This window comes from Ovis canadensis, chromosome 17, assembly GCF_042477335.2.
Source record: "Ovis canadensis isolate MfBH-ARS-UI-01 breed Bighorn chromosome 17, ARS-UI_OviCan_v2, whole genome shotgun sequence".
In the NCBI taxonomy this organism is placed as follows: domain Eukaryota; kingdom Metazoa; phylum Chordata; class Mammalia; order Artiodactyla; family Bovidae; genus Ovis; species Ovis canadensis.
In genome coordinates this window covers 14,500,727-14,513,743 of record NC_091261.1, presented here as the reverse complement: position 1 = coordinate 14,513,743, position 13,017 = coordinate 14,500,727, and the positions used below count along the sequence as shown (strand labels likewise).

At 47.1% G+C, this 13,017-nt stretch overlaps 1 protein-coding gene across 6 annotated transcripts in view; it reads left to right on the top strand.

Annotated features, from left to right (window-relative positions):
• The window catches only part of TMEM131L (transmembrane 131 like), a 174,517-nt gene that overhangs the window by 110,182 nt on the left and 51,318 nt on the right, over positions 1 to 13,017 (top strand). For all 6 annotated transcript variants that reach the window (XM_069557298.1, XM_069557297.1, XM_069557296.1 and 3 more), the window contains 4 exons: positions 10,439 to 10,516; positions 10,701 to 10,854; positions 12,093 to 12,151; positions 12,472 to 12,580. In XM_069557298.1, the coding sequence (XP_069413399.1) occupies positions 10,439 to 10,516; positions 10,701 to 10,854; positions 12,093 to 12,151; positions 12,472 to 12,580 (400 nt within the window). The remainder of the gene's footprint in view (positions 1 to 10,438; positions 10,517 to 10,700; positions 10,855 to 12,092; positions 12,152 to 12,471; positions 12,581 to 13,017) is intronic.

Genomic DNA, 13,017 nt, shown 5'->3' with positions numbered 1-13,017 from the left:
ACTTTAAAAAGTTTTTGTGTATCAGCTCTCTCCTACTATGAAAACTCTCAGGGAGAAATTTAAAATTCAGAGATTCAGTCCCTGGCACAACATGAAAGTTGGAGGCTCTAGTCCCATATCAGATTTTGTTGGCCTGTGAGTTAACATGCAGAGAATTTGAAGTCCTCCCTGATTCCTTATTTTGTCTTTTGTGTTAGAGAGGGGCTCCGTGCCTGTGTGCAGCTGGGGAGCTCCAGCAGCCCCAGCCTGGCACACCCCCTGCCGCCACCCCTCCCTGCGAGGATGTGTGTGCCTCCCCGGGGGCTTCAGGAGTCACAGCAGTTCAACACCAAGTCTCTCTTGATCTAGAATTCTGACACGTAGGAGTATTACATTGTCAACCTTACATGCACCAAATTTGGAAAACATGCCCCCCAGCCCTCAGGGCATGAATTCTGAGCAGAACTGTTCCCAGTATTTCGTCACTTGCCAGAGGGAGGGCTGCAGGGCCGAGAGAGAGCACCCTCTGGTTTCAGCTTCAGTTTGTGCCAGTTGTTCTGAGCCTAAGACCTGTGCCCTTTTTTTTTTTTTAATAAAGTTTTCATTGAATATGTTACAGTATTGCTTCTGTCTTTTTTATGTTTTGTTTTTTTGGCCATGAGGCAAAAAACTCTGACCAGGGATTGAACCCGCACCCCCTGCATTAAAAGGTGGAGTCCTCACCGCTGGACCTAAGCTCCACGGTTGGAGGTTGCCTGTCCAGAGGGGAATCGGAGGAGGAGACGCCTGCGCCTGCCACCTCCTCTCTTGGGAAGCGACTCCGAGAGGCTTGCGGTGGCCGCGCGTCTGTCCCCTCCCTTCTGCAGGGAGCCCGTGGGGCAGGCGTTCCTCTGCAGAGCGGAGCCCTGCTCTATTTATACTTCGGGATGGAGTGGCGGGTGGGGGTACTTTGAGACCTGTGCCTGATGTGGGATGTGGCTTCCCCGCCTCTCGCAGAGGGTCCTGGAATCTGCTCTTTGGGAAGGTGGTTCCTTCTCATCCTGCTGGTTTCGGGTGGAGCTTGTTTGCAGCAGACTCCTGACGGGGAACTGTGGTTGGCATGCTGGGGGCTGGGGGCCCAGTCGGGGGTTAGCACCTGGGCCGCAGTCCCGTGCCCCCTCCTCCGGCTTGTGCGTCTGCCATTCTTTGCCCTCAGGCTGTGCTGGTTTATTCCTGTCCCCTCTTCCGTCAGGGAGGCTCGGATGAGTTTCTGTTTAACCAGCTGCTTTTGCAGCCGTTGTCCCTACCGCTTGTCAGCTCCTGCTGGGTGCTGTAATTGGTGCACCCCCACTGCCCGCTTTTAACCTTTTCCTTCTTTTTTGGTCTAGAAGTAGTGTTTCCTCGAGAGGGTCCTCTAGATATTTTCTTGAGAGTTCTCCCAAAGCAAGAGAGGTACAGTGGCTGGGGTCTGGGCCTGCCGAGTTTGCTTCTGTTCCCCACACTGACTGGGTGCTCGTATGTTGGTGACGCCCTCCCATCAGGCCAGCGTCGAATACAGGGCTGGGGTCAGTCTGCCTGTTCTCCCTGGTTCCCCTTGAATGGGTCTCCTCAGTGCTGTGCCTTCTCTCAGACTGGGCCCTGATCCCCTAGACTCTGGGAACGTGTTCCCTCGGGGCACAGGCCTCGTCCTCCCGTCTCCCTGCCTCGCGGCCTTCCAGTTTGTGCAGTCCTTGGCAGAGCTGTCTCCGTCTTTAGAGATGCACATAGGTCCTCATTTGTCTCACTGCAGGTTCTCTGCCTGGCTTTAGAAGTGAGTTTCCCCATAGCTCCTAGAGCTGAATCCTGCTGCCTTTTGAAGGAGCAATTCCAGTCCTCTGAGATCTTGCTTGTCTTCCTTTAGTAGGGGAGTTTTGGTGGTTTCCTTAAAGCTCAGGCAAGCACAAAGATGCAGCTGCGTCGCTTGAGTTCGACTGCAGGCTGTCCCTGGCTGCCCGTTGACCCAAGCAGCATGATCTCCTTTTCTGTTATACCTTTGTGTGTTGTTGCCAGAGGTGTCAGCCTTTCTCCAGAGGGCAGCCCTCTCCCCTCCTGCTTCATCAGTCTGCCTTCCTTTTTTTGTTGTTTTGTTTTAGTTCCTCTTGTCCTGATAGGAAAATGAGAATGTTTCTGTAACCTCTCTGATTTCTGGTGTGAGCCTGATCGTTCCAGCGGTTGCCTTCTCCATGCGCGCAGTACTTTTGTTAGTTGCTTCTCTGACTCAACCCGAGATGACAGCGTGTCTCTTTAATAAGAATACCCTTATTGCCTCTTTAGGTATAAGAGCTGCTACCCCTGGATATGTCTACCTCTTTGGATCTTGAAAATCGGAAGTGGCAGTTGGCATTTAGATGGTTGTTAGCTGTGGGGCCAGTGAGTTAGAGAGGAATTCTTGAGTCTGTGGACCAACCACATGAAAGTCAACAAACCCTTTCACAGTTCTGACTCCTGGCCAAGATAATGCATAAAAAGGAACAGCATTTGGAGCAGCCTGTCCATACTGCCTGCCTGGCGTTGGATTCAGCACAGCTGCCTTCGTGTTCTGGATGCTCTCTCTATCTTGAAGAGGGTCCTGACTCTGGGATACCTTTTTGTTTTGTTTTTCTCGCCCCCCCTTTTTCCTGTGGTAAACTATGTGTAACCCCCGATTCGTTTACCATTTTAGCCGTTTTTAGGTGTACAGTTCAGTGGCATGAATTACACTCACATTGCTGTGTGGCTATCACTACCGTCCACCCCCACAACTTCTTTGTCCACCCACACTGAAACCCTGCCCCCATTAAGCAGCGATTCCTCCTTAGTCCCTTGTAAACATTATTCTACTTTCTGCCCCCAATTTGACCGTCCTGTGTCCCCGCATACGTGGATTCGTACCGCATTTGTCCTTTCGGGGATTTCCCTGGAGGTCAGTGGTTGAACTCTGCACTCCATTGCACGGGGTGCAGGTTCGATCCCTGGTCAGGCAGCTGTGATCCTTAATGTCGTGTGGTGCAGCCAAAAAAAAAAAAAAAAAAAAAAGGATTTCAAATTGTAATGAAATATACATAAGAGTTGTTTTAAACGTTTGTCCTTTGGTGGCTGGCCTTTCTCATTTAGCACATTGTCTTCAAGGGTTAGCCACGTGGTAGCAGGTGTCAGAATTCCCTCCCCTGTTGACTGAAGAATACTCCCTTCGGTGTTTATCTCGTGTTTATTCTTCAGCTGTCTGTGGGTTTTGGGCTGTCTCCATCTGGCTACTGTGGATAATGCTGCTGTGAGTCTAGGTGTAGAAATACCTGTTGGAGCCCCTCCTGTCACTTCCGGGCGTGAACCCAGGAGCGGATCCGCTGGAGCATGCTGCGGTTCCGCGTTTACCTCTTTGAGGAGCCACCATACTGTCTCCCACGGAGACGCCCTTTTGTTCACGGTCCCCTCTGTGCCGTGCCGCCTTGGGTCAGAGCCGTGTGGTGCTGCTCCTGAACTCATGCAGGGCCGGGGCCCCCCGCTCAAGGACGGGCCAGGCCTTCAGGGCTCCCTTGCCTTTGCTTAAGGCCTGGCATCAGCCATTGTATAAAATAGCTGCTTGCTGTCGGGTTGAGCCACCGTGACCCGCTGCGGTGGAGGCCCAGTGTGGCCCTGAAGCTGCCAGCCCGGCTGTGGCAGCTCGAGCCTGCTGCCGGCTGGAGAGGCCAGAACGTTGGGCAGGCCGCTGCCGCTTGGTCCAACTGGACGTCTTCATAGTCAGTGTTAGCTTGCTCTCCCCGCTGCGTGTAGTCTTTCATGATTCCTGGCACATTTCGGGGGGGGGGAGAGGGAGGTGGAGTGCAGTGAATGACTTCTGTCTCTTTTCTTGTGTTCTGAACCAATTATGAGGTAAGACAAGAAGAATTTGAAGCGTTTAAGGGGGAAAGAAAGTCCCTTCTCTTGGAAACCAAAGGTTTGGGAGAGAGGAGTTTCTTTTCTAACAACTTAAAAAAACCCATTTATTTGGCTTCACTGGGTCTTGGTTGCAGCTGACCGGCTTAGATGCCCTGAGGCTTGTGGAATCGAGCATGTGCCCCTGTGTTGCAAGGCGGGTTCTTAACCCCTGGACCACCAGGAAAGTCCCCCCGTCTAACAGCTTGGGCGTGGAGAAAATAAAATACTTTCTAGAAGCATTTAAGTTACTTGTGGGATTTCATTAATTGAATGCATTAGTTGTGAATAAACAAGCAAATGCTCCCTTCTGAGGGTCTGTTTGGTGTGCTATGATTGGCATGGGTCTCATTTAACGCTGCTGACATGGCCATGAGCCCATTACCTCTGCTTTATGCAAGAGAAAGCTGAGTCCTGGAAAAGGCTCATGGAGAATATCCCCAAGGTTTCATGTCTGGGGTGTCATCTTGAATCTGTGTTGACTGCAGAGTCACTTGGCTGCACCACCTTTCCTAAAACGATGTGGATAAGGAAAAATCTGATATGTGTGCTGAACCCTTTTCCCTTAAATAAATAAACTCATTTCAGCCAGTTCTTAGGATTTTACAGATATTTTAGTGAGTGGGCCTGGCAACGTAAGTAAATTCTGTTTCAGTGGTTACATATGTGAAAACCAGGTTAGTGGTAGTGGTGAGGGCTGGTTAGTACCGGGGTAAGTTAACCCTGCAGCACCTGTTGGTGAGCCAGCTGAGCCTGTCTGCTGCACAGGAGACGCTACCGTAGGACTTCGTTAAAGAGTGTGAGTGCTGCGTAGAAGGGACCAGGAAAGTGCTAGCACCCTGGGAGTGGGCCACTGGCTGGAACGGTCACGTGACTTACGTGGGCTCTGTGTTCCAAAGACACATGTGGGCAGAAGAGATTTACCTGGATAAGACCTCTGCGGTTTAGCATTCAGAATTGTGAAAGGGGGACCTCCTGGTTGTCCAGTGGCTAAAGCTCCGGGCCCCCAGTGCAGGGCCCCCAGGTTTGATCCCCAATCAGGGAGCTAGGTCCCACATGCCGCAACCAAGCGTTCATGCGCTGCAGATGAGGACCCTGCATGGTGTCACTGAGACGGCGTGCAGCCACACAAGTAAACGTGTTTAAAGAGAGTCAACACGTGTGAGGAAAACCGTGAAAGGAAATCTAAGTAATTGGGGTTTATCCGAGAAATTCTTTTGTATTTCATGCATCGTATTCTGTAAATGAGACGTTTTCACGTCTGATCATTAATGGAAACATCGTAATTTCAAGTCTCTTGTTCATTCTGAGTTAATGCATTATAGACTCTCCTATACTTTTGTCAGGATATGGTTTGTTCTTTCTTGTCAATGAAAATCGTCTCCAGTGACTTAGAACTTTCAGCCCATCGTTTATCTTTCCTGTTTGATTGCACACAGCCCCCCAGAATCACCCTGTGCTCCTGGCCTGGTACACAAAGACCAGTTTTTTAAGCAAGTAGAGGGAGGTAATTTTTTTCTCTTTCATCTCATTCCCTAAGTTTAGACCACTTCTCCACAAAACCTTGGAAATACATGCCATACAAAAGGCATCTTAACAGGGCTATTTTCTTGACAGTTGCATTCTCTCTTGGTATGGTTTTCTAAGACATGTTTTCATGTTGAAGAGTTTTTAGGCTTGCAAGTACCTGAGAAATAAGCATGACCTGTTCAGAGTTACGTGGAAAAAATACTGATGACTCAATAAAAGAACTGCTTTTACTTTCCCCCCTGTTTTTCCACTAGCTAACCTTTGGGGACCTTTGATAAGTCATTTAAGTCCTACAGACTGCATCTTTTCCCACCTTCTAAAAAGGAATAATACCGTACACTTATGTGAAAACTGCTGAGGAGGTATTGTTTCTTTTAGCCATCAAATTTATGAACTAATTTGTTAAAATAATGTGGGAGGTTTCAAAAGAAAAGTAGGCTTTTGTTTTTCTTTTATAACCTGCCCAGGCACACGTCTACGTAAGCGGTTAAAACAAATGTGCTCAGCTGGGGCTCTTTCAGAGAGAATTTGTTATCCCAGTGTGCCAGTGGTTGCCCCAAGCGGCTCATGTTTTGGTTATAGCTTCCCTTCTTAAGTCAAGAGTGCAATACTTTTGTTCTTTTGGGAAAGAGACATGGACATTTAAATTTCTCTTTGAGAGAAGCCTGCATCTTCAAGGGCAGTTTGGAGGTGCTGGCACTCCCCCTTGTGGGGCTCTGAAATATGTTGTGCAGCAAATAAAACGACATAGTTTATTTTTGTTATGGTTCCAACTGATAGAAGAATCTTATTTAACATGATAAATTATGAATTCATTCATCCAGAAATTTACCAAGAATGACAAAATAGTGGGCTCTAAAATCAAATTACTGTGCAGGTAGGATTTTTAATCATGTTCAAAGTCATAATTTTGGACTTTTACCTTTATTTCAACATGTGAAGAAATATTTTAGGCAAGAAAATTGCCTTGTCAGATTAAGACCTATAGTTAAAATGTTATAGGTTACTTAAACAAAACCCAGCCTAATCGTAAACGTGTTGATATGGGTTTCTCTTTAAACTTTTTTTTGGGAAAGTTTCAGATCAGAAGTACGTGCCAAATACCAGGTTCCGATGCACACTTCTGTTTTAGAGCCGTTGTTTATTTTTAGTTTCTTGCCCCTAGCAGGCTTGGACCTTTCAAGCGAGCATTTGTGATGGTGCACCCCCTTCTCTTCCAACATCAGCTGTCTACCGAGTGCTGATTAAGTGGTAGATATTGTGGAGGAAGCATCAGGCAGGGTGCCACGGTCTGCTGGGGAAGGCAGGCCCTGAACAGGTTGCTGTAGTGTCGTGGCCTGTGGCCTGAGTGTGAGTATTGGCGTTGACCCCCCTGGTGCTGTCAAGGACCACCTCCCTAAGAGTAGTGTTTCTGCTGGGACGTGAAGGATGAATCAGATTTAGTTAGGTGGAGCGGAGGATGGATTAGGAATGAGAGTTCAAGGCAAAGAAACAGCACGTTCAGAGGTTGACGGCAAAATGGAGCAGAAAGTAGGTGAAGCTGAAGCATAAACACGGAGGTAGAGAAGAGGCAGGCGCCCGGGTTTGTTGGTGCTGTAAAGGACTTGGGGTTTTGGCTGAGCAGGCAGTCTGGGATGGGTTCTGAGCAGGTAGTGATGTCACCTGGTTTGTGTGTTAGTAAACTCATTCCTGATGCATTGTGGACAGTGCAGAGGAGAGGACAGGGGTAGACACGTGGAGACCGGGACGGAGTTACTATGCCAGCCTGCTGCCCCCTCCGCCTCCCTCCCACCAGGGCAGAGGTCTGTCAGCTTTTTCTGTAAAGGCCCAGAGAGGCGTTTGTTTTGGTTTTGTAGGCTGTAGACTCTACTGTGCCTTCTTAGCCTGAAGGCAGCCACAGGCAGTTTGCAGAGAGAGCGTGGCCATGTTCCAACCGGACTTTATCTACACACAGGCTGGTTTTGGCCCATGGGCAGTGTGCTGGCCCGGTCCTTAGGGTGTTAGGAATGAAGGGAAGTGAACACGTCCAGGGGCTGCAGAAGACAGCCGCTCAGTACGCCTGGGTTCTGGGTTTGTGGGGGAGGCTGAGTGAGAAGGCACAGGGAGGTTGGTTTCCAGGTTTCTGGCCTAAGCAGTGCTATGGGGAGTGGTGTGCAGACGCAGCCCCCAGCAGGGGCTGTGTGTGAGGGTGCGGGGGGCACCTAGGCACTGGCTGCACGTGTGGGTGTGCAGAGACGCCTGCACCAATGAGATAGCATGGGTGGCTTCGGCGTGTCGGGCGAGAGGGCAGGGTCGCCCCTCTTGTTGGGCGAGAGAGCAGGGGACAGACGGAATCTGCAGTGACTGTGCCGGAGGCAGCAGAGCCAGCGGACGCGCCAGAGAGGGTGAGAGAGACACCAGGAGACGCCAAGAGGGGAGCAGGGTCGGGCAGAAGGGGGTTTCTTTGGGGTTGGGATACACGGGGTCACTTAGAGCTTGACTGACAGTTTCAAGGAGTAGGTGGGCTTTCTTTGTGTATGTTTTTGATGTGGGACTTGGCTCACAGAAAGACAAATTAAAAATGGAGCTCTTCCTTGAGATTTGAGGTTCAGTTTACAGATGATGTTACTGTTTAAATCTAACTGATACGAGCAGTTACTTTTTTAAAAATTAATTTATTTTAATCGGAGGGTAGTTACTTTACAGTATTGTGGTGCTTTTTGCCGTACACTGACATGAATCACTCACAGGTGCCCATGTGTCCCCCATCCTGAACCCCTCCCACCTCCCTCCCCACCCCATCCCTCTGGCTTGTCCCAGAGCACTGGCTTTTGAGTGCCCTGCTTCACGCATCAAACTTGCCCTCGTCATGTTTCTCATCCGTGAATATACATGTTTCAGTGCTGTTCTCTCATGTCGTCCCACCCTTGCCTTCTCCTGCAGAGTCCAAAAGTCTGTTCTTTACATCTGTGTCTCTTGCTGTCTTGCATATAGGGTCATTGTTACCGTCTTTCTAAATTCCATATATATGTGTTAATATACCGTATTGGTGTTTCTCTTGCGCAATTACTTTTTAAAAGAGCCTTGGCTAAATGTTTGGTCCTATTTGCAACCTTGGTTAAGTGAAAGGGAAGGCCGCTCAGTCGTGTCCGACTCTTTGTGGCCCCATGGACTATACAGTCCATGGAATTCTCCAGGCCAGAACACTGGAGTGGGTAGCCTTTCCCTTCTCCAGGGGATCTTGCCAACCCCAGGATCGAACCCAGGTCTCCCGCATTGCAGGTGGATTCTTTACCAGCTGAGCCACAAGGGAAGCCCAGCTTGGTTAAACCCCTTAACTATTTTTTACCACACTTTAAAGTGTAATGTGCCATGGTCCCTTGGCGTCTGCAGGGGGTGGGATCCAGGAGCCCCCAGGGACCACACTCCCAAGAATGCTGAAGTTCCTTCCAGTCTGCTTCCATGGAACTGAGGATCCGCTGTATTTCATTCTTGTTTTATACATTAATTGCTGAATGACAGTTGAGGTAGTTAAAGATGTATTTTTAATACACTTAGATATTCTTATAAATCTAACAAATTAAACGTAATTGTGGTGATTCTACTTAAAATGAAATCCTCCGGGAGTGAATTGACGTGTACCCACAGGTGAGTCAGCCGAGGATGTGGGGAATGCCTTCGTACCTTGCTGAGATTTTCTGGTGTTCTGACCGAGACTGCCAAGCCACGTGCCGCCTTTGTAACTACTAGGCCAGACGTGTCGGACTCAACAGAAGAGGGGATCCTCGGGACTGACGTGCTGCAGGCCTGACGTTGCTGTGCGTTAGCTCTTGCTGCCCCCGCCCTCCCACCCAAATGGCCATATGCCTGGATGCACTCTGCATTTCCTCGATATCATCCCATGCATTAAGATCTTTGAACTTTATGAACGTCTGCCATCTTTTCATATACTTTTGTCTCTGCCATCCGCCTCTCTTCCACCTATTAAAAATGATAGCCAGGTGAATGGTGGACCTTCTCCTATGGTTTTGTCACAGCATCTAAGGTCATTCTACTGATGAGAGCCAGGCATCAGAACCATTAATTGGCTCTGCAGATGGTGACTGCAGCCATGAAATTAAACGACACTTGCTCCTTGGAGGAAAAGCTATGACCAACCTAGACAGCATATTAAAAAGCAGAGACATTACTTTGCCAACAAAGGTCTGTCTAGTCAAAGCTATGGTTTTCCCAGTAATATGGATGTGAGAGTTGGACTATAAAGAAAGCTGAGCACCAAAGAATTGATGCTTTTGAACTGTGGTGTTAGAGAAGACTCTTGAGAGTCCCTTGGACTGCAGGGAGATCCAACCAGTCCATCCTAAAGGAGATCAGTCCTGCATGTACAGTGGAAGGACTGATGCTGAAGCTCCAATACTTTGGCCACCTGATGCGAAGAACTGACATTTGAAAAGACCCTGATGCGATTGAAGGTGGGAGGAGAAGGGGACAACAGAAGATGAGATGATTGGATGGCATCACCAACTTGATGGACATGAGTTTGAGTAGGCTCTGGGAGTTGGTGATGGACAGGGAAGCCTGGCGTGCTACAGTCCATGGGGTCGCAAAGAGTCGGACATGACCGAGCATGAACTGAACTGAACAGAGTGAACCTACTTTTAAATAAGAGCAGGCGCCTATGTTGGAGCAGAATGTTAAAAAAAAATATAAGAAATGCCAAGCAACAGTGTTCCTGTGTATCTTTAGAACATTTTTATCTGCTTATTGCCATAACAGGAATTTTCATGTTGCCCATGGGAGAGCTTGTGATTTCCATTAGATGTGAGCTCAGTGACAGAAGAGATTTTTCTGTTTTATTCACTGTTGTATTCCCAGCAAATAGAATTTTGCCTAACATTTAGCAGAGGCTCAAGTACATGTTGAATGAATAAAATGAATGAAGAAATCTAATTTCTGATGAAGTGATAGATTGTTTACTACTGATAGTAGATTGAGACTTTTGCTTCCTTGTAATTTCTTTCCCTCCTTTTTCTTCTTTTAGGCGGAAACCACTAATTCCAGCCTCTTGCAGGTGCAACTGGAATGCAGTTTACATAATAAAGTGTGCCAGCAACTAAAGGTAAAATTAAAAATTCAGTGTTTCCTTCCTGCCTCTTTGTTTAGAAATAAAAAATAAAACAGCGTGTTTATTTGCAGAAGTGCATATGCTTTTCCCCCAAGTGCTTTTCCCCCCTAAGATTTGAAATAAAAAAATTAAGTTGATTTCTCGAGTTTTCCCTTTTTTCCCATCCCTCCGATCTCAGAGCTGTTATGTGGAATCGGATGACGTTTTACGGCTACAGATGAGCATAATCGTAACAATGGAAAACACCTCCAAAGAATTTGAAGAAAACACGCAAGATTTGTTAGATCATCTCTCTATTATTTATGTAGCTACAGATAAATCTGAGAGCTCAGGTATGGCAGAATCTGTAAACTTTTCTGTTGAAATATATTTTGATTCACCTGCATCGTCTTTCTGAATCATTTCATTTACTGAGAGATCGCAGATTGCATTGCTGTGATCCAAGACAAGGAGATTTTGCTTTTGTTATTGAAACCCTGCAGTAGTGACTAGTTTTCAGTCTGCATCTGCTAGTAAGGGTGTATTATTTTTTAAAGTAAATTAAGTGGCAACAGCAGACCATTCTGTGTTTTCCCGAGAAATAATTTTCTTGACGTTTTGAAGACGGTGAACAAATTAAATGGGCACCGCAGTCTCATATAAACATTTATGCAGTATTTTACGTCTTGTGTCTTGGTTCTGTTTTATGACTTGCAGAAGCTCAGTTGACCAGGTCATCCTGCTTGTATTTTTCATAGTTGATGGTATGTGCCTGGTATGGCTTGATCCTGGATGCCTGACAAGTCAGAGTAGTGTGAATTACAGTGTTCCCGTCTATGGATTTTACCTTTGAAACTGTGCATCCTACTTAGCAAGAATAACCTTGTTTATCAGTTTAAGTTTCTAAGAGATTTTGTAGAGGACCTAGGATCCATGAATTTTACCTTGTCAGCTTTGCCATTGGTTATCAACACTGTTCTGGTACCGAAATACAGTTTTACATTGGCCTTAATTGTTGACCAAACACAGTTTACTTTCCTGTCCTCAGAACTGATTACAGCAGTCAGGGGTCGGCAGGAGAGCCTTCTCGTCCTGGGGTTCCGAGTTTCTGCCGGTTCCCAGGATGGCCAGGTGGACTTGAGTGCAGGGAAGATTCCTGCAGCATGGGCAGCGTTTCTGTTGGTGAGGATTAAAGGGAAGCCTGCATCCTGAGGTCCAGGCTTTTATTTTTCCCAAGTGTGGTTGTCAAGTAAGGAAGTGAGGAGCTGTCTGATCAGTAGGAGACAGCTTTCTTGGAAGCTGTCCAGTTGGTTAGTTTCATCTAGGGAGCAGGAGTGTGACCCTACACGCAGACTTTTTCTATTAGCAGTCCATCATTAGAGAGCCTGTGTTGACAGGTCAGTCTTTTTGCCAGAGTCCTTTTTCTTGTGACTTCGAAGAATACCCACCAGAAAACAGCTCCTCATTTCAATTTTCATGTTGGAAGATGAATTGCATTTTTTAAGAGAATTGTGCTAGGTGATGTTTTAACTAGTAGTGAGAATGAGATGGCCCTTTGTTTTAATCTCATTACTTTGATTCTTTTGAACAGATGATTCAGCAGTGAATATGTATATATTACATTCAGGAAACAGCCTTATATGGATACAGGTAATTTTAAATACTTGTGTAAAGTATACTTTAAACTTACAAGTGTATATTTAATTAGAGAACATGAGGACTTTTGAGAGAACGCTTGTCTCTGTTATCTTTTGCTTCCATTGAAACCCGTTTTCCCTTGCTTGAGCCCATATTTGGATGAAGGTTGTCAGCACCCCTTCGTGCTGTTACAGAATAGCATGTGTCATTACCCCTGCTACTGAACAATCTCTATGCCATCCTGAGCTACTCAGCCATTTTAACAGGGTTGATTCCACGTGGATCAGCCTCCACCCCGCTAAGAGCAGTATTGTGGATTGTTTTTGTTACAGGATGTGCGTCATTTCTCCCAGAGAGATGTCCTGTCCCTGCAGTTTGAACCAGTACTCCTACCTACTTCCAAAACCAACTTTACAAAAATTGCTTCTTTTACCTGCAAAGGTACAGATTTTTAAAATGTTGGAGGCTGTCTTGTTTTCGTCGTTTAGTCGCTATGGTTCTAGTTCTTTCTGCGACGGCTCAGCTACAGCCTAGGCGCTTGGGCTTCCTTTCAGTTCCACAGCCTCAGCAGTTCTAAGAGGTGGCCTGATGGAAGCAACAGTGCTGTGCCGCTCTTATGATGCCACGTGAGTAGGGTTTTGAGTTTACAGATCATAACTCAGTTGGTGGTTTGAAAGGCCGGGTTGTACACGTGTGAGGGACGCACTGCTTTTACAGGTAGGGTTGTGCACCCCCAGTTTGGTTTCTTTGTGTAGGATGCAGTGCAGGATACCTAGTGAGTGTCCAACCCAGTCCTGTCCTCAGTCTCACTTACAGTTCAGGAGGTTTCTGCAAAGGAGTGAAATGCATTTTAAATATAGGAAAACAAGACCCGACTC